The 25,479-nt window shown below is 41.9% G+C and overlaps 2 protein-coding genes across 2 annotated transcripts; one reads left to right on the top strand and one right to left on the bottom strand.

The window, feature by feature from the left end:
• The first annotated feature begins 138 nt into the window (after window positions 1–138).
• Window positions 139–20,931, top strand: ATP6V1A (ATPase, H+ transporting, lysosomal 70kDa, V1 subunit A). The gene is made up of 15 exons (XM_010185838.1): window positions 139–235; window positions 3,759–3,853; window positions 5,539–5,667; window positions 6,378–6,592; window positions 7,326–7,463; window positions 7,969–8,120; window positions 8,951–9,113; window positions 10,276–10,384; window positions 11,986–12,108; window positions 12,197–12,311; window positions 13,989–14,052; window positions 14,804–15,007; window positions 16,710–16,804; window positions 18,000–18,171; window positions 20,108–20,931. Exons 2-15 carry the CDS (start codon window positions 3,772–3,774, stop codon window positions 20,198–20,200), a joined length of 1,854 nt encoding a protein of 617 aa, XP_010184140.1. The 5' UTR covers window positions 139–235; window positions 3,759–3,771; the 3' UTR covers window positions 20,201–20,931.
• A 2,145-nt stretch (window positions 20,932–23,076) lies between these two features.
• On the bottom strand, window positions 23,077–24,661 carry DUSP12 (dual specificity phosphatase 12; the record flags this gene model as incomplete). The annotated part of the gene is made up of 3 exons (XM_010185839.1): window positions 23,077–23,238; window positions 23,791–23,977; window positions 24,565–24,661. Coding segments are annotated over 3 exons (446 nt in total), but the record flags the coding sequence as incomplete, so codon positions are not given.
• Between the last annotated feature and the right edge of the window lie 818 nt (window positions 24,662–25,479).

The raw sequence follows: 25,479 nt of genomic DNA, 5'->3' as shown, positions 1-25,479 counted from the left end.
GGCATTCCTCTGTGCTGGTGGGAGAGAGAGAGAGACTGATGACTCATCAAGTCAGGTGGTTATGCCTCTGCTGTGTGTCAGAAATTTCTTTCCCCTCTGCAGCAGGCTTTCTCATCCCTCTGTGTAGGGGCACTGGAAGGACAATTATTTTGTAAGTGGCGCTGCATAACTGCTGAATTCTGGCTTTGCTTCATTGGGCCTGTGGATTTTTGTTACTCCTTTTCTGCAAAATAAGGTAGGAATCTGGGTTTATACAATAAATTAGTCATGGATTTTTCTTCCTTACTGCAAGAAGACTCCTTCTAAAAACCTCACTTGAGTCTGAATTTTGAAGATATATTTGTGGTAAGGTAGTTTATTGTGTAAATTCAGGAAGTGACCAAATGTTTGAAGCAAAAACAAGGAACTGTAATAGAAAGCAGGGTTGTTTTGTTTGGTTTTTTTTCTGATGTTGAGAGCAGCAGGGTTACATTTTCGGGGTTACTGTGTAGCCAAATTGCTGTGCTGGGGAGAAACCAAGATAGAAAACTCAAGTTATTGGCTCTTTTTCTGGTTTAATTATGACTATAAATTGCTTTAACGAATCACCTTTCAGTAAGAAATGGTTCTGCAGCAAGTATTATTTTGATTTCTGGCACTGTCAGGCAGAATATGACCATGGCAGAGCTTAAAAGCATGTTTAAAATCAGCTGTTGAACTGTTTAAGATGAGGAAGATTCCTTTATGTAAGTTGTAAAGGATACAAGATGCATTTTGGCTCATAAGGGAATTAAAACTAAGCTGATACCCTGTGTAGGTGGGCTAGTGGGCTCTGTAGGAGTGGATGGCACATAGTGCCTAATACCGTGTGCTGGCGAGAGGGCCTCTGAAAGGCTGCAGGAACTTGGTAGATTTCTAAAATGGCTAGCTACTGTGGCTTCTGAGGTAAGTACACATTGTTGATACATATGTAACACATGATGTTGTGTTTAGCAGATTCTGATGTGCTGTAGGGAATTTCGTTTAACAATGAAGACATTAGACAGTGTAGGTTGGTAATGGCAACATTTCTGCCCTCAAGGACTTTTTCATCTAAAATGAAAATCTCTAATGGTAATACATAAGCACAAGAAAACTGTGCAGAAACAAGTAACAGCATTTTTTTTTCTTTATTTTTATTCAATATTAGAAAGATTCATAGCACCTTAAAAAAAAAAAGGTCAGCTTGGCTAGGTGACCACTAGCTTTTTAGGGTACTGTACTTTGATTGGAGGTGTATAGGAGATGCAACAAAGAAAGTTGAGGAAGAATTCACCTTATCTTTTACACTTGGAATAGGTAATAGATATGTGTTTAAAAGCAGTTGGTGCAGATGCTAAAGATCAGGACAAAGACAGGGTTTATTGGTGTGTTGCTAGGTGGTCTAGCAGAGGAATCCATTATCTTTTAGTTGACTTGGCCAGTAGTTTGGAAAGGTGGCTGTAGGAAGAGAGGGAGCAGAGCAGTCACAGATACAAGAGAGGCAGGTGCTGGGTGTCAGGTTGTTGCTCTTTTATTTGCAGAATGACTGTTCTGAGGTTCTTACTTGTGTCCCTAAAAGATAAATGGCTGCTTCAAGCGGTGGTCAGCTGACCTACAGGCTTTGGATTTGAAGAAAAGTTAATTTAAAGTGAAACTGGCTAATATTCTTCCTGCTTTTCCTTGCTTTCATAAATTGCCTCTTTTGTATGGGACCCTGTATTTTCTAATTGCCAAACAGCATCACTAATTTAGTTATGAGAATTTGGTTTAGCTCTCTCTTTATTGTGGTTCTGTAGAAAACTGTGGTTGTAGGACTCTAGAGATTTGTTCTATATGGTATGCTGAAGTAAATATTTTGGGTGGATTTATAAGACAAGCTGCTTTATTTTCAACATGAACAGTAATTGTCCTTGTGTTGTGCAATGTTTTCATTGTTAAAAGCAAAAAAGATGAGGTAGGTTAGCCTGATCAGAACCAGCTCTTACCAGCTGCAAAGGAACTGCAAATTGCTTTGCAAGGACCTCCCCTCTGCCCTTTGTTAGAGGAGACTTTTGAGACATAAGAAGTGAAATTAAAATTGTCTTCTGGGCCTAAACAACAGGCAGCTTAAAGGATAAACTCTGTGGAGAGCAGAGGGATATAAGAACTATCTCATTTAGCCTTTGAGCTTGAGAGCAGCTAGCAGTTCCACTCCAGGCTGGTGGTGACTGAGTCATGATCAACTGTTGGGGTGGCTGTTGTGAAATGAATCAGTGGTAGCCACGTTACTGGGCCGCTCCAGTAAGATGTGGAAGAAGCTGTTCCTTCAGGGTAAATAGGAGTTTGGAATCGTCTGACATCTTTTTCTTACAGAGCAGAGCCACCAATTTAAAACACTTAGCTTGATAAAGAGGATCTGTAATATGGTATTAAAAAGCTGGAAAACAATCATAAGACTTTAAGAAAAGCAGATGTTGGCTACCTACTGCTCTTGAAGAACAGGCAGAAAAACATCCTTTAATGATGGTGGAAGGGGTGGCAATGTAGTTGTCTTCCTCATTGTATATGGGGCAGGTTTTCAAGCCTGAATATGCCTCTGTATTTGCTGCCTTGCAGAAGATGCTGGGTTAGGTTGAGCTTCTTGCAAAGGCTGAGCATCAACAGATGCCTCACACAGTTCACATCACGGAACCATTGGCTTTTGCTGGACATGCACTGTTGATATGCAGAGGGACTCGTATGCTGGGGCTGCCATACCACAGCTTTCACCAGCGCTGTATCATAAATGTGTCAATACAGTAGAAATGGGTAGAGTTGCCTTACAGTTCTCTAGCACTAAGCAGTTTCCAAGGTAACGCCAAGCATGGTAAGGGCTGGCAGAGCAAAATCATTAAAGGCTCTTATTGGCACCACAAGCAGGACAGCCCAACTGTCGATTACAGGACAAGTGGGGATCAAGGAGGTCTGTTTCTAAAACTGCCTTTCCTGTGCCAGTTGTTTAGATTCTCTGAACAGTTACCAATAAGAGGTGTTGGTGTTTAACTGTTGTAAATTGAGTTTTTTTGGCCATTAGCACAATTCTACTGTAATGCTTCATGGGTTTCACTGAGAGCAAGACTGCATAATACCTTACTGTGAGGCATATGGAGCGGACTTGCATGTTTGCATACTGGTGCTTGTGAAAATGTATGTTTCTTTCTCCAAACACTCTTGATTCAGTAGCTTGAGATAGCAAAAAGTAGAATTTTTACCATTAATATTTGTAGTATTTCCTTCTAGAGGCTGGTGGCAGTAAAGCAGAACCAGAATATTCTCTTGCTCTCTTCACATATAGTAGCCTTGAAATCAATCAGAATCATAGGAATCTCCTTGTTTTGAAGGAGAGTAGATGAGATGTGGAAGGCAGAAGTGGTTCTCTGCTGTTTAAATACCCTGTTATTGGGCTCGAACATAGTCCAGCAGTGTTATGGCATTTTTGGAGTGCAACTATTTGACTCAGGTGTTTTGTGGATCGTATTATGGAGTGATGTTCTAGCCCTTTGTTTCTGCAACAGGGGATGTTAGTTCTTTTGTTTGTTTAAATAAGTTACTTTTTAACTTTTTATAGGTTTAAAATCAGTGTGGTTCAGGTGCTTCAGGGTATAGGAGTTCAGAATTCTTCAGTTCAGAATTCTTTCTCACTGGAAACAAGAAGAAAACAGAGTGGAAGGAAAGGAGGAATTTACTACATGTGTGTATTCTTCAGAACTGACTCTTCTCTTTTTTTTCCTTCTGTACAGTTGAACAGGCAAAATGGACTTCTCAAAGCTACCCAAAATCCGTGATGAGGACAGAGAGGCTTTAGTTGGCTATGTCCATGGAGTCTCGGGACCTGGTAGGTATTACTTTGTAAAGGAAATAATGGGTTCTTTTTCATCTAGTGTCTTATTAATCTGCAAGATTGGCAGCTCTGGGTAGGGCTTTTTCTTTTTTGGGATGGGCCTTTTTAAGAAAGATCACTGACTTAGTCTGATAAAATATTAAGAAATATACTAACAAGCTGTTACTTCCGATTAATCTTATTTAAAGATGTAATGAGCAGAAGCAAGCTTAATAATAATAATAATAAGAAGAAGAATAAGCCAAAAGGTAGTAAACTTTCTGGATGAAAGAGAGCCACTGGGTCAGAAATCTGCAGGCCCAGTGTATTAAGCTGCTGTAAAAGGATACGAGCTGCCTAATTCATTCTTACTGAAATGCAGTTTGACCCAGTGCTTTCCAGAATACTCAGTCTCATGCCGGTGTTAAGCTGTTCTGTGTCACTGCACCATGGACTGGAGTTGCTCAGCAAGGAGCTGCAAGGGTCAGGGAAGGTGGCAGTGTATGGTGGTACTGCAGCTGTGAGGAGGACTCTTCCTCCTCCTTTATGAGCCTAAATACTTTCTTTAGGCTCTGATGGTAGCAGCTTTTGAATACGTGCAGACTCTACTGGCTTTTCTGCTCACACCTTCATTCTCTTCAAGACGTGAAGGAAAGGATGGGAATGTGAGAACAGAAGAACAGCATGTATTTTTCTTAATGCAGCTTATTTAATGAATAAGAAACTCCCTTGTCTCATATCTACCTAAATAAATGCCTGTTCTTTACCTGCCAATTCCTTAAGTACAGAAGTGATACTTGAAAAACAATTTTAAACTGATACAACTTTCTTTCCTAAGAAGTGGAAAATTTATTTTTATGTAAACACATGAACTCTGTGTGCAAGATTGATATTATAATATCAAAAATATAATTAATTTTGTCCTAAAGCAGCTAGGCCTCATGTGTGACCTGCTGAAATCTAACTTAAAACAGTAAGAAGCTTCAGGTCCAAAACATGCTGTAAATAGTCTTAATCTGGTAAAAGTTAAATGCCCTAAGATATACATCACTTTTTTACAAAATATCGATATGGTGTTTCCTTAAAAGCTTTATAGACATTTGCCACAAAAGGTGTGTATTGCTTTTAACAGCCACCTTGGCTTGACCTATGCATGGAAATAGTTTAAGTGAGCATCCTGATGCTACCAAGGTAAACAGAATTTTTTGAGTGACTTGAAAATGCTGGTCCCCAACCACAGGTTTATGTAACTACCACATATCAGGTGAGCTTTTGCCATTTTCTTTTATGTTTTAATTTAGTCAGATGGGAATGTGGCCCAGCTAACTGAAAGGAAGAAATGCCTATGCAGCTCACCTGTCAAAGTTCACTGCGTCTTTAAAACCCGAGACATTTGCCATCTGTCAAGATAGATAAGAGAAATTACGGCAAGAATTGTCTGTGAAGCACTAAGTTCGGATAATGTCCCCTTATTAAACATAAAGGAGCAGTTTGGAAAAGTGTAAGGAAACATTTTCTTTTGACTTTTAAACCAGAAATGTCAGGATTTGTGGCAGCCAAGTTATCCTTTTGTGAAATCAAGAATGCACTTCTGATTTGGTTGAATACTGGGCTTATGCTGTGCAGTTCTTACTAACTTCTGATGAGTACACTTCCAGAGCTACAGGAAAAATATTCACCTCTGTACCTGTCTTTTACAGTGGTCACGGCATGCAACATGGCAGGTGCTGCTATGTATGAGCTGGTACGAGTAGGCCACAGTGAACTGGTGGGGGAGATTATCCGACTGGAAGGTGATTTGGCAACTGTCCAGGTGTACGAAGAAACCTGTATCCTTTTCACTGATCCCTCTGGGCCTGCAAGACTGTGCAACCCAGAACGGTTGTAATTAGGGCGAAGATGAACAGAGGTGACTGGGACCAGTGCAGGAAGTCTGTTCTGCGTGTCTTTTGGAAATTCTGATGTGTTTGAGGTAAATCTTGCCATGCTTGGCTGTGTACCAAAGAGACCTTTATTATTTTAAGTGGATATCAAATAGCGTGTACCTTAAATTTTAAGTTAATTTTAATTTAAATATCACAGCTTTTTGTAAAGGAAGTTGTTTGACAAATGTAACCATAAATGGCAAAACTACCAAGCAGTATTTATTGCATTTTTTTCATTGCTTTTGAAAACTATGCTTGTATACCACTTGGATAGGAAATGTAAAGTGGGCCGGATGCCACCTTCTGGGCAGATTATTTTGCCAGATGTAACAGATTACATATTTGCTTCTGCAGTGTGCTTACAGACTCTTGGTCCAGCTAGGACCCAGCATGTATTCTGAAATCCAGGATGAGCAGCTGCGTTACTTTAGCAATTTCATCTTGAGTTAAGTATAAAGCTACATGATTCTTAAGTGATGATGTGTAACATAGTAATAAAAATGTAACCTTAAAGTGAAGAAAGGTGGTTTAAGGGTGTGATGTTGTGAAGGGGATGCCTTCTGCCCTGTTTCTTTCCCTTTTTCTGGATGAACTTTTCCTCAGCAAATCTTTAGCTGGTGTCTCTGTAGGAGATCCTGTACTTCGTACTGGCAAACCCTTGTCAGTGGAGCTAGGGCCTGGCATTATGGGAGCTATTTTTGATGGTATCCAGAGGCCTCTCTCGGACATAAGCACTCTGACCAAAAGTATCTATATCCCTAGAGGTGTCAACGTGTCAGCTTTGAGCCGAGACATCAAATGGGACTTCACGCCTTCCAAAAATCTGCGGGTAGGTTCTGACAAGCCTGTCTTCCTCTCTTGTTCCTCTACTCCCAGAGTGTTGGGCTGGAGCAGAGTGCCAAGGCTGTGACTGCTAGGAGCTATGGTTAATGCTGTATTTAAGTTTGCAAGAAGTGCTAGGAGGTGATAGCAATGTATGAGACTGGATGGGGATCGCCAAAACTAACTCGATGTGACTTACTGTGTGCTGCTGCTGCTGCATATGAGAAAGTTGCAAAGTTATAGTTTATTTCCAAAACTGTAAAGAATCTAGTGGAACTGCACTAAGCATTAGCTAGAGCAGGTCCTACCTAAGCAAAAAGAATCACCACAGCACACATTTCATGAATGGTGAAGATAGCCTTAGAGCTGGAAAATGTCATGGCCTTAGCCCTTGGCAGCATCTTTTTTCCAACCCTGCAGGTTAGAATATGTTATCCTTTCTCTGCTTAACACATTAAGCTGAGAGTTATAAAAGAAACAAGAAAAATTCCTTGCATCAGTCAGTAATTGCTACTGTCTGAACCTTGAAAGGTGCCTGAACCCAGATAGCATTGCTAGCCATGTGCTGTTAGTGTGATGAGTTATGTAAATGGGCTACTGCGCTGTAACAACACATTTAGAAAGGGAGTAATCTCAGTGCTAGACTTAATAGCTACAGTTATATGGTACAGTTCTTTGTCTAGGTTCTTTTTTAAAACTGAAGTTCTCACTTATGACTAATAGATCTGTTCTGATTTTAGGTTGGCAGCCACATCACTGGTGGAGATATTTATGGTGTGGTGAACGAAAACTCCCTTATCAAACACAAAATCATGCTGCCCCCACGGAACAGGGGTACAGTTACATACATCGCTCCACCAGGAAACTACGACACTTCAGTAAGTCTCTCAAACAGCAGTTACTGGTATATTCCAATCTCTTTCGTAAGGCTGATGTACTCTTTCTGTACTGCATGATGCCACCAGCAAGTATTTAATGCAACAAGATGTCTGAGTTAATGATCACTTCTGCTATCCTGCCTGCCGGGATTACATGATTATCTTGTGCAGTTACTTTCTAGGTATATGGCTTCCCAATGGCACTTCTTTATGCCATGTTTGCTGACCTATATGGGGATCTACAGTATCTTATTGAAGATGTAAAATTCAGTTGCTCTTCAAAAGCATATTTTTAGTTGAAGCTTCATCTTCTACTTTCTTTCCCCAGTAGCCTTGTAAATAAGGGAAGGAGCCTTTACTTGGGAGGGGATGCTAGCGTGTTGAGGTTCTGATTAATCTATGGCACTATCAGACCTAGCTGTGCAGAGCAGTTGAGATGAAAATTTGCATGCTGATCCAGTGTGCAGCTATTTGCTTACTTAAGATGTCTGGTGCCATCTGTTAGGATGTTGTCCTAGAGCTGGAGTTTGAAGGTGTGAAGGAGAAGTTCACTATGGTCCAGGTCTGGCCTGTACGTCAAGTCCGTCCTGTTACTGAGAAGTTACCAGCCAATCATCCTTTATTAACTGGTCAGCGGGTCCTGGATGCCCTCTTCCCGTAAGTACTACCTTTTATTTTCTAGTATGTAAGAAATCTCTTTTGGTGGGGTAGCAGAGGAAGGAGGTGTTACAGTTTTTTAAGGGCAAACAGATCCCAAGCTTTCACTATGCATCACAGCATAATCTCCAGAAATATTTAGCTGAATTCCTCATATTTCTGTATTTAACAGGAACACCTACTAGGGGAAAAAAGAAGAAAAGCTTTACAATATAGTATTAGTGCATTAATCTGGAAAAGAATGGACAAACATAAACTTAACATTATCATGCCAAATCAACAGAAAGGCTAGAACTTTCAAGCTTGGTATCTCCATTTGAATACATAAGTAGGATCTCCTTCTATGGTCTTGAGCATGTATAGTTCTCAGTGATTTTGAGGTAATCGCTTGAGAAAACTATCGCACTTAACTGTAACACAAGATGCTCATTTAAGCAGCTAACTTTCAAGACTCTAAATGTAGTAATTTGTGTCCTAAAATATCGTGCTGCTTGTTCTTATAGTGCACAGCTGAGTACTGTTGTTCTTTTCTTAGCATTTGCATTCCATCAGTGCTTCCAGCTGTGAAAACTGCTATGTTTCAAGCCTGAAAGTCTCTAGCTGTTGTACAAGCATAACTCATGTACTTCAAGGGCAATAGGAGAAAAGGACAGTTTATTCCCTCGGTCTTTTGGTTTAGTGAAATACCTCTGTGCTTCTCATCCAGAACACTGAATGTGACTCCTGTTGCTCTGCTTTTAATTAGTGAGTTTTAATGGAAAACATATTCTAAGATGGGAGAGAGCTGTTTTCGAGTTCCTTGCAAATCAGAGTCCTTTTTCTTTACTCAGGTGTGTACAAGGGGGTACAACAGCGATTCCTGGGGCATTCGGTTGTGGGAAGACTGTGATCTCGCAGTCTCTCTCAAAATACTCCAACAGCGATGTCATCATTTATGTAGGCTGTGGAGAACGAGGAAATGAAATGTCTGAAGTACTGAGAGATTTCCCTGAGGTTAGTATGGAGAACTCATGGAGAGTAAACCTTCTTGGGAAGACTTCCTATTGTACTGGTATTGTAATTGAGGAAAGTATCATATTGGCCAAGTGACTTAAAATTGTCCTTTTGCCTCCCCACTGTAAGTTCAAGCTGTAGTACTAGAAATCCTTTTTGGCTTGTTCAAGAATGATTTCAGTGGCCTCTTCAATAAATGTCTGGACTACTTTTTGGCGTACCTTCTAACTTGTTTAAAATAAAGCCAAAATGTATGCCAGGGTGCAATTTAGTGCAGTTATAAGCACCTTACCTTTCACTGGTAATGTCTCTAACTTTTCTAACTCAACCATGCATAAGAAATGCAGCATCTATATTTACTGGGTGTAGGGTGGTGATACAAACAGCTACAATTAGTTTGGCATGTTAGGCTTTGGGATACCTTCTGAAGGAAGTAGAAGATGCTTGGTTTAAAAAAACCAAACAGATGTAACAACAGGTTTACTGGTCCTTCTATGTGTTAGTGAATTAGTCTTCTGTGAAATATGGAAAAGAAGCCAGATAGTCTGAATGGTTAGGTTGAAACTTCACTTTTAGAAATAAGCAGTAAAAGGCTTGAGTGTGTTGATGAGAAAATCAAACTGAGGTGGCTATGAAAAAGGTAAATCCCAGGATCTTCGTAGGTGGAGTTCTACAAGTCAGGATATGCATTCTGTTGTTCAGATCCTTGTGAGGTTTCAGCTGGGTTATGTTTGTGGTTTTATGTCCAGTTCTCAAAGATCAGTGTAGGAGGAAAAAGCCTCTTATTTCTAACAGACTTATGACAGGAGGCTAAGATTTTTGGCTGTTTCTGCCTAGTAAGCTGAGAGAGGATAGGGTACTTCCTGATGCAGTGGATTTGTCATTAGTCATTTGAATGGGATCAATAGGGATTTGCCAGTTACAGAAGATGAGGCTGAGGCATGTATGTTCAAGAGTTAAGCTGTGTGCAGTCTGGAAGGCACACCAGCACAGTATCCTGAAGTCTTGAATCTAGTCTCTGCTCTTGGTAGAGTAGCTGTGAGGGAAGTATACTGATACAAGGTGAGTAATGTAGTAAAAACAAACAAACAAACAAAACCCAAAACAAAACCAAACCTTGGTACTGTTACCCTTTTAAATTGTTTCTTTTCTTGCATTTTAGTTAACAATGGAAGTTGATGGGAAGATAGAAAGCATCATGAAGAGAACAGCTCTGGTAGCAAATACCTCCAACATGCCTGTGGCTGCCAGAGAAGCCTCTATCTATACTGGTAAGATTCACAGGAGGCTGGAAGAGAGGCTGTGTGTGTAGAGCAAGCCATCATGTTCTAGTATTTTCAGTTCCTGAGATGGTCGGTACCAAGAAACTTGCTTAGTTTCACAAGTTAACCGTTTCAAGCATTGCCTGCACAAAGTCCTAGTATCTTAATTGTATTTGGCTTGCTTCTATATAATGATGATTTCCAAATATTGAGTAAATTTTGCTTACAAAGTGAACTTGCTGCACTAGCTCTCATGTAGTTTTTCTCCAAGTGTTAACTATGTAAGCTTTTGTTTGTGGATAGCTTTTTGCTGACAAGTACAGCTGCTTAATGAGCGTCCTGGTTATGCTGGGATTGAATCACAGAATTCCTTTTTCTGTTCACCAGAGAATTGCAGTGTTCTATTTAGTGAAAACAAGTTGGTATTATTGCTGTAGCTGGGACAGAGTTATTTTCCTCATAGTAACTAGGGAGATTTTTGTTTTGTATTTGTGCTGGAAATAATATGATAACATGCCAGTGTTTACACTAAATCAGGGTTTGTTCTTCAGACTTTCACCTGCACCTGTGGTTATAGTTTCTTTTGGGTTTGTTGAGGGTTTTTTTTGTTGTTTGGTTTTTTTTTTCCCCTCTTCTCCCTGCATAAGAGGATGGGGGGGAAGTGAAGGCCTGGGATTTTCTAAGACAGATGACCCAGGGCAGCTGTGATCCAAGCTGACCAATAAAATGTATACTATCCCATAAATGTCACACTCACTATAAACTGGAGAGTTTGCAGGGGACAACCCCTTCCTTTCCTTCTTTGGGTGGTGGCCTGTCTCATCTAGCTTATTCAGTTCCTGAGGCTTACCTCTCCCCTGTTACATTTTTAATGGCACACAGCCAGCGACTGCTTTTTGAGAGCTGAGTATAACTTTGATTGCTTTATTGTTCCCATTTTTATTATAATTCATTGGTGGTATTATTATTTCAGTTCGGTTTATTTTAATTATTAAATAGTCTTTATCTCAATAGGCAAGTTCTTTTACTTTTTCTGATTCTCTCCCCCACCCTACCAGGGAGTGAGTGAGTGGCTGCATCCTGTTCAGCTGCTTGTCAGGCTAAACCATGACAATGGGCAGGAATAGCACTCTCTGCATTGTCAGGCTGCTCTTCTTTCATTTGCAACCTTTTATGTATTTTAAATTCTTTTTTGTATGAAAAGTTGTCAGATAACTCAGATAAAACATGACCTTTTCTTATGGCTGTGTTCTGGTGGTTTGAAAGGGAAGGAGGCATTTTACAGTAAGAGGAGGCTTTGTTCCTGCTTTCAATGAGACAAAGAATAGCATCAATGGCATTGCTGTGTCTCTTCAAAGAAATACACAGGAATACAAGATGAGCCAGGGCAGTTCATAAGCAGAAATGGGGAGAGTGAGAAGAAATAACAAAAACAACAACAAAAGATGGCAAGGGCATGATCTAGTGGGAAGAAAGAAGAATTTTCAGTGTCTCTTGTCATAAAAATGTAAACTTAAATAATTTGACTTACTTGCATCTTAGTGACAACATACAAGTGTAGCATTCCTTTCTGAACTGTGTCCTGCAGCACGCTCTTGTCTTTGTTCCAGGAATCACCCTGTCCGAGTATTTCCGGGACATGGGCTACCATGTCAGTATGATGGCAGACTCTACTTCCCGATGGGCTGAGGCCCTCAGAGAAATCTCAGGGCGACTGGCTGAAATGCCAGCTGGTGAGTAGTCCTTTTTCTGTGTAGTCTGGTAACTGCATCTCTTAAACTCTGAGCCTTTGACTCAAGTAGTGTCTGTTGGTATTTGCAGACAGTGGTTATCCAGCCTACCTTGGTGCCCGTCTAGCCTCTTTCTATGAGCGAGCTGGCAGAGTGAAGTGTCTGGGAAATCCTGAAAGGGAAGGCAGCGTCAGCATTGTTGGAGCGTGAGTGTTGCACTACTTTGCTTTGCATTGGCTACAGTTATTCATCTTTATTTTTGTATGTCAGAATACCTATTTTTCAGACAAAAAGAGGGTTTTGTTTCTCTGTATAGCCGCAGAACTAAAAATATGTGAGTGAGTAGGTAGATGTTTAGTCTCTGTTCGCCCTCAACTACTGCTAAATTGTGTGTGGGGGCAGAAAGAATGAATTTGGACAGGTAGTTCTGTGAGGTATAGAACAGCAGTCACTTGCAGAATTCGGAGCAAATGGCTCAGGGAGGAATGTCATTAGAGCTGTCACTGAAAACTATGTCAAACCATGCGCTGAGCAGGAAAGAAGGGGACGTCAGAGCAGCAGTGTGTGCACTTGGGGGCATAATGAATCATGATTCTTTTGCTTAAATAGAGTAGAATGACACGGAACAGCATATCTCAAGGTGTGATAGGCTGTGAAAAGCATGTGGTCCCCCGATACTCTTCTGCACTACTATATTGATTTGTATATTGTACTGCAGGCAAAATAAATTTTCCCCGACACGTTTTCAGGAAAGCCTCTAGCACAGAACACCCAGAGTCCATTATTTGCTCTGCTTAGTTCTGATGTCCACAACATATGTACACAAATGCGTTGTGCTTTTGAGGTTGGAAGAATTTTTTAATTTTCTTTAATCTCTGGGAAGGCATGTATAAGAGTGTCAACCCCAAATGAAGTTGAAGTGGTTATTATATATGTGAATATCTGGAATAATTTCAAATTGGGGTATTGTTTTCTGTAGAATAATGATAGAATCGTAGAATGATTTGGTTGGAAAAGACCTTTAAGATTGTCGGGTCCAACCATAACCTGTCCACTACTAAACCATATCGCTAAGCACCTCATTTACCTGTTTTTAAAATACCTTCAGTGATGGTGACTCCACCACTTCCCCGGGCAGCCTGTTCCAATGCCTGATAACCCTTTCAGTGAAGAAATTCTTCCTAGTGTCCAATCTAAACCTCCCCTGGCGCAACTTGAGGCTATCTCTTCTCGTCCTATCACCAGTTACCTGTAAGAAGAGACTGACCCCCACCTTGCTACAACCTCCCTTCAGGCAGTTGTAGAGGGCGATAAGGTCTTCCCTCAGCTTCCTCTTCTCCAGGCTAAACAACCCCAGTTCCCTCAGCCCCTCCTCATAAGACTTGTGGTCCAGACCCCTCACCAGCTTTGTTGCCCTTCTCTGGACATGCTTCAGTGCCTCAATGTCCTTCTTGTAGTGAGGGGGCCAAAACTGAACACATTATTTGAGGTACGGCCTCACCAGTGCTGAGTACAGGGGAAGGATCACTACCCTGGAGTAGTGTACTGTGTTTCATGGTATCCTATCAGCACATTTGCTGAATCTGTTCCAGTTAAGATAGGTTTGTTATGCAAGCTGGAGTTACCACCTGGAGCTGAAGTGACTGGAATAATACCTTGAAACTCTCAGTTATTGATCTAACAATATCTCACGGTATGTTTTATTACACCTGTGTGGGTATACGTCAAACACTTTCTGCTGTGGAAGCTTTCAACCTGTTACTTGAAACTGTGTTGACTTTTCTGGTTTCTGTGATCACTGAGCTGTGCAGTTATATGTTTGGTACTTCATCTTAAACCATGAAAGCAACTGTGATAACTTTTCCTTATCTCTTCCTGCCCAGGGTGTCTCCCCCAGGTGGTGACTTCTCTGATCCTGTCACATCTGCTACACTGGGCATTGTTCAGGTACGTCCCATGATGCTGCAGCTCTTCTGTCTACTTTTTTCAACTTGAAATTGCTTCAGTGCATTTGTGTCAATGGCTGGCGTGTGAGAGCTTTGATTTGACACAGGCAGCTTTGTAGGGTGCTTTGGAAAAATGTTCTGGCGGTGTATAAGGCAACCTTGTGAGATTGTCTCTGAACTGATGTGTTTGAGATCCCTTTGGAAGAAGGAGCAAAGGTAGCAATTCCTTCCAATGCTGACTGCTCTGGAATTCCTGACTGCTGCCCATTGAGCTGCACTTCAAACATGGCTGCTTTCAGCTGAGATGGAAAGTGAACCACTCATAATAGGTGCATTGAAACCAGAAAAAAATCCTCAGAGCAGCTGACTGGGAGAAGAATGTCTTGCAACTGATGGCCCAGCCCTGTTGGGAAAAGAAGTTATATCTAATAGGGGTCCACTTAAATAGACTCCAGTACTGTCTTTGCTACAGCTGACTTCTCCCTTCTGAGGAGTCTCAACCTGATTAAGTGTGAATTCAGCTTAAAAAAATGCATCATTTTTTGAGAAGTATATTTGGAAGTCACTACTTTAGTTAAATGAACATAACGAAGGTTTTCTTTTTCTCTCTCAGGCTTTCATTTGTGATAGCCTTTGCCATGTTGCATTTGCTAAAGCTTGCTTTCTGTATTTGGGTTTTGTTTTTATTGCCTTCGGTTATTTTGGTTCATTTTTTATTTGCAATACTAGTTGATCCTTCTGGCTTCTGACAGGTTTTCTGGGGCCTGGATAAGAAGCTGGCACAACGCAAGCACTTCCCCTCTGTCAACTGGCTGATCAGTTACAGCAAATACACGCGTGCCCTGGATGAGTACTACGACAAGCATTTTACAGAGTTTGTCCCTCTCAGGACAAAGGCCAAAGAGATCCTACAGGAGGAAGAGGACCTTGCAGAGATTGTGCAGCTTGTGGGGAAGGTGAGTAACCAGCTGTGAGGGAATGTGTTGCCAATGAGCTGTCCTCCCTTTACTTACTGATAGTGCAGGCTTTTGACCACATCTTAGACCAACTTGATGGTTACTGTATTGTGCCAAAAGGGCGAATGGTCATTGGAAGATGTGAGACTCTCTTGCCTCTGACTGCTTTGTGCCAATTTTCGTAAATGTTGTTTGACTCCTACTGACAAATTCTTTTTTAGATTTGATAAACCTTGGCTTAATACTACTTTTCTCGCGTAAATTAGATTGCAGGGCATCTAATGCTGGTGTTAAGAAACTTCACTTTCTTCAGTGTTCTAGTCTTGCTGAAATGCCCTTTGTTGCAACCTACAGTACTACTCCATTGGAAGTAATCTTTGTAAGATAAATGATGCAAACTGATCTTTGCTGTTCAAGTCACCTGGAGGGTTACAATTACCTTGTTACCAGCCACAGAACAGAGGTGTTGACACTTACCAGCTGGCTTGTAGAAACAGAAGTGATGTCTGCTTTTTCTAATAACTGGTGATGACCTAGTTTCTCTGTGGGAACCAGTGACATGACATATGGCTCCATTTTACAGGCATTCTTTAATTTCCTTCATTTGCTTTACTGTTTTGGAGAGAAAGCTGAACTTGGACAGGAAAATAATTGGCAAGTGCCTAGCTCATACTTGACAGTAACTTGAACATGTGATGTTCAGATGACCTATGCTAACTTACCAAGTGGTGGTAGTGTATGGTAACATATTAACTGCAGTTATTTGAAGGCAGTTTGGTCCTGATGCTCTCCCTGTTCACTGACATTCTAGCCTGCCTAAGAGGAGGCCTTTCACCAGATCTTGCCTAGCATAGCTCTCCTCCCTAGATGCATTTTCAAAGAAAAGGAAATGTGATCTTAGGGCCTTCTGCAGGTTTTCTATTTACAAAAACATGTTCTAAAAGACTAGTTTACAGAGCAGGGTAGAACCAGTTGCTTGGTGTGGAAGGGATATCAATAAGCCAGTGCTTGTAACTAGGCATTAATTCCCATGATAGAAGTACTGGTGATCTTGTTCTCAAATATGTTATCCTTAACAATTTCTTTCAGCCTGGGCTTGATTAACAACTGCAATAAATCTTTAGAAAGGGAAAATTGTGGAAAAACAATTGTTTTAAGCTCTGAATTCTGCCAGTCTCCTTCTGAAAGACAGGGTTGTAGCTGTTCTGCAGAGTATGGCAGGCATTGTCAGCAACTCCTTTTACTTGTCTTGAATGCCAGACAGGGAAAGTTCATCGGTAGCTGTGGAAGCTAGTATCAAATCTTTAAGATTACTTATTGAGCTAGCATGCTGACATCTAGTTTTTCTTCCAAGGACTGAGGAAGGCAAAAATCAGTTTGCCCCTTTTTATGTAGGAAGGTGATGTTTCAATGCACGTCATAGAGCCATAATGGCTTTTCCATTATCTTAAAGGAAACTTCCTTTCCATTGTTTCTTGTTGTATAGACTTATTGACTATTTGACCCATCTTAATTTAGCTATCAATTAAATTGGCTGTTCTGTAGCAGGTAGCAAGAAATACCCAAAAGACTGAATTCTGCTGGAAACTATCTTAAGAAGGTGGGGAAAAAAAGCAGGTGCTGAAGGATAACAGTTCTTGGCAGGGACATACCATGTCCTCATGGATTTGAGTACTAAACTAACAGTGTACCTTTTTTCTAGGCTTCCTTGGCAGAAACAGATAAAATTACCTTGGAGGTTGCCAAGCTGATAAAAGACGACTTCTTGCAACAGAATGGTTATACGCCTTATGACAGGTGAGATCTGACTGGCACCTCTGCCCTCTTGGTCCTGTGTAGTCTGGATTTAGACAGGTATTTTACTTGGAAACTGATCAGTGCAGAAGTTAGTTTTACTCACTCTGGACAAGTGGAAGACCTGTACCTAGGTACGCCATTGAACAGTGTGTTCATGTTACTTTACCCAAGGCATGCAGCCTTTTTCCAAATGCAGTCACACCTTTTGAGTTTCTTGGACACTCATCTGTTGTTCACTTAGCCAGTATTTCTGAAATAGCATGTCCTCTTGTCCTCCTGAGGAGGAGGAGGAGAGGGCCACTGTGTTTTCACAGAAAAGTTTTCCTGTTTATTCTAGCAGTGCATGGGGGACTGCAAACATCTGCTTTCAGTTGCTGTTGCATACTTAAGTATGCTTGATCCATCAAAAAAAACTTACTGGACTTTTTCTCTAGTGCAATGCTTCTTACCTCGTCTGCTTTGCTTCTTTCCATGCTGTCCTTTTGTTTTAAGAGCCTGATAAGGGGCCTTTTGTACTTCCTCTCACTCCCCAGCCCAGGTAGATCACGAGGTCTTGCAATACTTCATCACTAAAAATGTAGATGTACATCATTCTGTAATGATGCGTACCTTTGATTAGGTATGCTTGTATGCACAGGAAGCAGCATGATGTACTGTATAAATAATAATGAGGTACCTTCTGTGGCAGTCATCTACCTGTTAAAAATGGAGCTTTTTGTGCACGGAGTGCTCTTGTCATGGAAACACTCCCTTTCCTGTGAGCAAAGAAACTTGCAGAGCTGTCAGGTCACTGCAGGCTGCTTGAAGGAAGCCCATGATGGACCAAACGGGAAGGAGGAATTCAGTTGGCTGCTCTGGTGTTCTCCTTTTCTAGTTAATATTGACACAGATTGAAACGTGAGACTTGCACAGCTATGGTTCCTGTTCTCTCCTGTTTTGCCCAGTGTTTGGGTGCTGTTTCAGAAACCTTGCTTCAGGCTGAGCCTCTTAGCCTGTGATTTAGCTGTTTAAAAATGTGGAACCTATGAGAGTTGCTCTCTCTCCTTTGACAGCACGTAGCAAAACCAACTGGAGTAAGGCAGGCTAGCGCTCTCTCTTTCAGGTGAGAATTCAGAGTTGTTGTGAAGGCAGAAGCAAAGGCTTGTCCTGTTAACTGTTCCATAAATGCCTGACGGATCCTCTTCTGTTCCATCAGGTTCTGCCCTTTCTATAAAACAGTGGGAATGCTTTCCAATATGATTGCATTTTATGACATGGCACGCCGTGCCGTAGAAACCACAGCCCAGAGTGACAATAAGATCACGTGGTCCATCATCCGAGAGAACATGAGCGAAATCCTCTACAGACTTACCTCCATGAAATTCAAGGTATGTTTGTAAGGAATGGAGTGGCACTGTGTTTTGTGAGCTTCCAGTGCCTCTGAAAGGCTGTTACTCAAAGGTGGTCATCAGTTGCCGTAGGTAAAGGTCTATAAACAGAGATGTTTGCAATCACTTTGAATACACTTAAGAAATGGCTTTAATTTGTGAGCACAGGAGTGGCCAGTACAGAAATCTAGTTGGGTGATGCTGGCTGCAAAGCCTTGGCAACCCTGCCTTCAATAGTCTCTTTGTTACGTATATTCATGGTTATAGTACAAATACCTTTCCTGTTTGTTTTGGGGGTTTTGTGATTAAAATTCTGTAAAAAATTGTAACACGTTCAAGGAGACTATTCACAGATAAAAGCAACCTAAAGTTTAAATTCAACCTAAAGTTTAAATTCAGGAATGTGCTAAAAAGTGAAAGTTAGAGGTGTTGATCAAGCTCTCTTACATGGAAATAAAAGAAAAGCTAATCCTCTGCAGTAATATGTGCCACCTCCTGCATTTGGTTTCAAGTCCTAAGGCAGGCAACTAGGAGGAAAGAAAGGCAGGCATAGCTTCAACATGGGCTAAGGAAAAAGCAAATGTCTTAGAGCACCTGCTCTGGGTAACTTCAGTAGCCATCTTTTTGGAACTTTCCTAAAATTCATCTGGAGCATGCTGATGTAGCAGTTACTGGCAGGACAGCAGCCTGTGATGCTGGCTGATGTTAGTAGCTAGGGAATGTTCTCTATGAAGTTTGATGCTTATTCTGTTGTAAGTCTTCTAACCAAATATTGCAGATCTTCTGAGAACAAGTACCATAAGATAAAATTACATTTAAAATTGATGTATTCTGTTCCTGCAGGGTACTGGCTTGTTTCTGTAGCAAGCAAATCCCTGCTATATATTCTCAAAGCATCAAGAACATAAGGTGCACTTGGGCACATGAGCTTTGAGAGCTGGTTATATAGAGATAGGGGAAGTAATACACTTCTTACAAACCCTGGCCACCAGAAGACATCTGGCATACAGCAGAGCGGTGGACAGCATGACTGTGAGGGGAATCTAGAGGGTAAACACATGTTCAGTAGAGCTGGCCCTCTAATACAGTGATAGTTATGAAAAGAAAATTCTGTTTCCTGGGTAACAGTCTAAAAGGCATGAGAATGTAATGTCCTGCATGCTGTGGTCTGTGTATTTGGAGAGACAGTGAAGAAGTGCATCCACATGTTTAAGTCCCCTGTGTTTCCCAAGAGCTGCACTGACCCAGAGAAGCACAGCGCTGAGAGGGGAATGGTGAAAACATTGAACAGATTTCCCAGCCTGGCAGTTAACACTTCCTGCAGGGAAGGCCTTGCAGCCTCAGAGCAAAGCTAATTGGTTCTTTTTGCCCTTGTCTTTCATGAAAAGTATTCTGAGAAAATGAAGCTCTACACAGATATTCTTGAGCTTCTTGTGATCTCACAATAAGATTTTAATTGGAACAGAGCAACCTCTGAGTGATGGCAAAGTTACTCTTGCACTTACAAGGTCTGCACGCCAAAAAGTACGGCAAAGCATTTCTGAGTTACAAAGATCTTTACTCTGGTTTGGGGACATGAGCTGGCGTTAATCAGTGCAGCTTTTGAATCACATAACATTTAACTAAGACCCTCTCCAAATTAACTGAATCCTCTCCAAATCAGTTGCTTTTCAATAAAGTAACCACTGCTCACAAAAAAAAAAATTCTCTCTGGTATCCATTCTGCCCGCTCATGGAGCATGGAAAGAGAATGAGATTTAAACCTTGTGGCTGTTGGCGAGACAGATGGGAGGTGGAGATGGAGCTATAAGGCCCGCTCCACAGTTAGCGAACATTAGTCCTGAGGTCGAGAAGTGACAGCACTGGCAAAGCAGGGTTGTCTGAAGTACCTGAGCTTTTCCCAACAGATCTGTTCATTTGCTGTGTTGTCTTTCAGGACCCTGTGAAGGATGGTGAAACAAAAATCAAGGCGGACTATGCTCAGCTGTTTGAGGATATGCAGAATGCATTTCGCAGTCTGGAAGACTAGACTCGACCTCTGTGACCACTCCAGTTTGTCCTCTCAATTCCTCATCTCAACTCCTCTGCTTCCCTACCTTACAAGAGTGATGCAACAGTACTTGAGTTGACAAATAGCCCCATGTTTCCCCTGTTCATACTCAGAGTGTCCTTACAAAACATTCCTCTTAGTTTGTGTTTGGCATTGCTTTGCATGTCTGAAATGGTGAGTGATGTGTGAATGGGCCTGGCTGAGTGAGGAAATGCTGTTGTACACTTCTAGGGTGGGAAAAATTTCACCTTCCCTCTCCCAGCTCTCTTAGTAACCGGTCTTTCACCTTGGGATGTACCCAGTTGAGCTGTACCAGCAGAGGAGGTGTAGATCTTAATGTCATCTCGCGGTACATTCTGAGCTGGCAGTGGTAAGGGCATTTACATCTGGCACTTTGCTAAGTGACTATCATGACACAGAACTCCCTATTCTCAAACAGAACTTTTCTCCATATTCTGATGACATGTTGATACAACCAAAAATTGTTCACTACTCTGTCCCTTCTGCAAGCCTCAGCTGAGTCTGTTGCTACTGAAATGTGGTAATTCTAGATCTTCCCAAGAAAGGACTAACTAGAAGATGAGCAGCACGTACAAGCGGCCAGTATACTTTTGTGCACTGGAGAAATATAATTTTATTTTCCTATTTAATGCAGATAGGACTGTTGGACTCAGCATCAGCTAAAATCAAAGCCATAGGTGCTCAGCTTCTAGCAGAATTTTACCTTCCTGCCTCCCCATAAAGTTTCACAGCACTCAGCTGCTTTAGTTTGTGAAGCTTGTGGGTGCTGCCATGCGCTGCAGGACATGCTTAGCAAGTTAGGGCAATGCCACGTGTGTGGACCAGGAACACGGTCCTTCCCAGTGGTGCTCTGTCTGCCAGTGCAGTTGCCTCTCAGTGCAATGTCCAGGTTGTATTAAAGAAAGGAAAGTGTGCGCTTAACCTTCCTCCTCCACCTGTGCTCATGTGGCCTGGTTGGTGGTGGCACAGAAGGTCCCCAGTTCTTGTGTAGGAGGAATGTATGATGCTACACTTCTGGGGGCAGGGGATGAACAGAGGGAAGGTTGACAATTACAAAATGTATTTACTCATGGTCTTCTGCTCAATGCTCTGGAAGCACTGCCAAGCAGCTGAAACTGCTGCATCTTGGGCTTGTTTATTGGCAAAACCAGTGTGAGATGAGGCATGAGCATAGGGCAGCCTTTCTGTCAAACTGTGAGAGCCCAGCACTCATATCATTGCTGCAGAGAGAGAGAAAACAAACGCTGGCACCCTCTCCAGTCTCTGCCTTGCTTGTGTCAGGTGGCACCCAGTGCTGCTTTGTCCTGCCACATTCTGTGCCCAGCTGGGTTCCAGCTGACATCTACCGCTTTGTTATGGTCATGACATAGTACTACCTGTTGTAGGTGACACTGTGGCAGTGGTGTGGTTATGAAAGCATTAGTTTTCCACCGGCTGCCCACTTCGAACAGTAGCGATGCAAAGGGATCTCGCGCTACGGACCAAATGCTGCCACTTCCATTATGGTATCAACTTGCTCTTTGTCAGGGAGACCCCAGGGATTAACTGTTTTTGGTTCTCCCAAAAGAAACAACTCCTCCAGCTGATACTCTGGTAGTGAATGGTTAAGTTTACAGCTCACTAAACCTTTGGTGTATGCTGCTGCTTTTACCAATGAGCATGTGTGAATGAGTAGTCACCATCCACACCCTTGCTGGATTCCTCATCGTTCATACCCTTCACCACTGTACTATGTAGCATTTCATGCTAGAAACCAGATGTTCTTATCTCTTTAAATAGAGGATGTTATAAACTTTACAGAAGATGTCTAAGATAATACAGTTCTAATATTTATTGTGCTGTACCTGGCCCTGAAGTGTGACCAGTTCAAACAGTTTCATATATATTTTTGTCTTTTTTGTTTTGTGTCTGTTTTCAGTGTTGAGATTCTGATGTTCACTGTGTCCTGCAAGTCTTCCCTCCACAGCTGTGGGAGGAATTAAAAGATGGGCAGAACCCCACCACCTACTTTATCTTGTATATTTCATAATGTATGTTGCTGGAAATTGTGTAAAAAAAATTTAAAAAAATTGTTGAAGTCAATGAAAATAAAATGGATTTAAAGTAGGTCCTGTCTGTCCTATTTTATTATGTGAGACCAAACAGTCTTAAAACCTTACTTCATCACTTTAGGGATACTTTAAACCTGTAAGCAGCAATTTAGCAGGAACACTTCACTTTTTCCATTCCAGTTTAGCTCCTCAGACAGTAGTACGTGAAAGAATTATAATGTAGTAAATATTCTTGGGGTAGAGATCTTTAGGAATACTTTTATTGTAATAGAAGTATAACAGTAAACTTGCCTTTTGCTGCTAGTAGCTGCCATGCATGTTAATGCACGAGTTATAATTGTACCATTTTATGGCACTTTGCTAAGCCTTATAATACTTCCCTGCTGTGTACCTCATGTGGAATATACCTCCTAAAGCCTCATCTGTGTTTCAGACCAACGTCTGTATTGGAAGATAAGCAGCACTGCTGGCCACAGCCTGAAAGTAAAGTTCAAGTTCCTTTGAAACAACGACTTCAGACCACCTGTAAATAGGAACAGATGAGGTAAGAATATATGAAAACATCACATTCAGGTGTTTTTGTACATATTTGACCACTGCATAACACTTCTGTGAAGGAAGTGTTTTGCTATTTTATATATATTAAAGATACAGCAGACTCCAGTAGAGCAGGTGTTCAAGTAATTACAAAGGGGTGGAAGCCACAGGATCCCTCCTGGCACCCCAAGACTAGACAGCAGTTCTCTGTGGGCGTTAAGAAATCCAGCAAGAGAAGCTACGACTTCAGGTTTTGGCAGCTTGGAAGTTACCAGCTGGCAGCGTCCTCACTTCATCCACTCGGCTTTTGTGGATCTGGAAGGCAGGAGTCACCCAGTGGCCACAGGAGCACTGGTCACCCCGCCAGCTGAAGGAGCCCAGCTTCGACATGCATTTGGGACACAGAAGCTGCAAGAAAGATACATAAGGCATACGCATTTAAAATGTACTTCTGCGGTACATTCATTACACTGTGGCAACCTGCTCCTTCCCTTGTAACACTTCACAGAAGGTAAATGGGCTGAAAAATGCAAAACTAGCTGAACTGGCATGGCTTTTTGCTCTGGGGTGTAGCAGGCAGCTGTGCTGGCAGAAGGGAGGGTGTGGAAATGCAGCTGCTCAGACCCGGTGTGGTTGTAGGACAGTTTTGCCAGGCTCCAGAAAGCCAAGAGACCACAAATTCCCACAAACTTTTCTCATACTGAAAACACACTGCAGATAAACCCTGTCCAACACCCTGGCCAATGTTCCCAGTCCAGCAAGATCACCAGTTCATTTCCATATAAAAGGATATTTAACATTTAAGAATCTGTTCGTAAGCTGCAAAATTCACACCAGAAAGGCTGAGAGTGAGTCCTCATGTGGGGGCTTTAACATCAGGGAACAGAAACAGTTCGTTCTCCTTTGCAAAAACAAACAAGCAAGCAAGTAAACAAAATAAAGCACATGCTTCCTCTTCACCTGTCCTTCCATTACTCCAAGCAACGCTGGCTCCATCCACTGCACGGGCTCAATGAAGTAAGAGGTGCACTTTTCACGGCCATCACTGCAAAGCTGAGCAGAGTCCGCTATCTTCTTGTGGGCAAAGGCTGTCGGCCCACTTCCTTCCGCGTGGGACAAGATGCTGGAACTGCGGAACAGAGCACGCCTGCCCTCCGCGACAAAGGGGAAAAAAGAAGTAAAATAATTGGGTTTTTTTACTGGGGAAACCTACAAACAATTAAAAATATCTGCCCCACAGCTGTATGCTCTGTCTTATACAGACCTATTCTTAAACAATTCCTACTTTAATTCTATGCTTACATACTTGAAGAAACCTACAGATAAGAGATAGCAGGCTTACACAGTTTAAGTAATCCATAAAGGGTAGTTAAAAATGTAGTAAAACCCCAAAATCTACAGGAAGGTTCTTCTGGAGAAGCCGATTGTCAAAAACAAACTAGAAGTTATGGTTTCAGAGCTAGCAGCTTCACAGAGCCAAGTGGAAGCATGCCTGCCTTAGAACACAGCAGGTCAGGCTGCACAAGTGCTGCACAACTTCAAGGAATAAAAGTTTTGTACTTCATAAGATACTTTTTATTTGTCTAATTTTTGTGGCATACACTGAATGCAAACTTAGGGAAGAGCTCATCCCTGTCCTAACAATAATGGCACGCTCATTGATTTACACAGGCTATTTTTCTCTTGAGTTGATTTCAAAATTACATTTAACGGAAAACAAAAAAGGTTCGGTACCTGCATTTCCTACACCTGTAGAGAACCTCTGTGCTTGGAGTCTGACATATACTGGTTGGATCAACAGCGAAGACTTCTCGGGGCAAGTCTTGAAGCTCTGCAGAGGGGTCAGTACCAAGGTGTGAATCAGAACAATGCCGCCACGCTGCATTTCTGTGGGACAAGACAGCACTGCGCCGCTGCCTCAGTCACGGCATCCAGAAACCACCTTCACATTCGTTTGCCCACTCACCAATTCCATCAGAGAAGCTGAAAATGAAAAAGCCTCATCCCACCACACCTTAGAATTGGATTCACTTAATGCAAGGAACTGGGACCTAGGCTTTGGCCTTAGCAATGGTAAAATAGTTGTGCTTTGCCTCATGTTCTTACTTAAACAGAAAGCAAAGGCAGAAGAGGAGTTAGAACAGTTCTGCCAGTCTTTTACTGCACATATAGAAAGTCAGCTTACGAATGGGAACTGCTAAGGAGAATGACAGACAGCACTGCCATGATGAATATGCAATACTGAGATCGTGCAAAACAGTTATAGATTATTGTTCTATTATAAAATTTCACATATGCACACATATCTGCTACAGTCAACCTTCTGCAAATTAAAGTACGAAGGTTTAGTTCATACCTTGATTTCAACTTTACTTCTCAGGCACATCTCAAAGACACTTCCTCCCCCTTCACTGATGAGCTACAATTCTCTAGACCCAGGACAATGTTCACATCTGCCTACCCAACACAAGAGCCGGCTGCTTTGAGGGCAATACTCATAGTCAACCACCTCTGACACAGCCTTCTGTGTCCATTTCAGGACAGACTGGTCCCACCTGGGTCCACCCTCCTTGGGACACTGCCCCAAGCTTCACCCCAAGCACCCATCCCGGCCCAGCAGGCCCCGCAGCACGGACGCGCCGCCCCACC

This window comes from Mesitornis unicolor, unplaced genomic scaffold, assembly GCF_000695765.1.
Source record: "Mesitornis unicolor isolate BGI_N332 unplaced genomic scaffold, ASM69576v1 scaffold6926, whole genome shotgun sequence".
In the NCBI taxonomy this organism is placed as follows: Eukaryota; Metazoa; Chordata; class Aves; order Mesitornithiformes; family Mesitornithidae; genus Mesitornis; species Mesitornis unicolor.
This window is presented reverse-complemented; position numbering and strand designations above follow the sequence as displayed.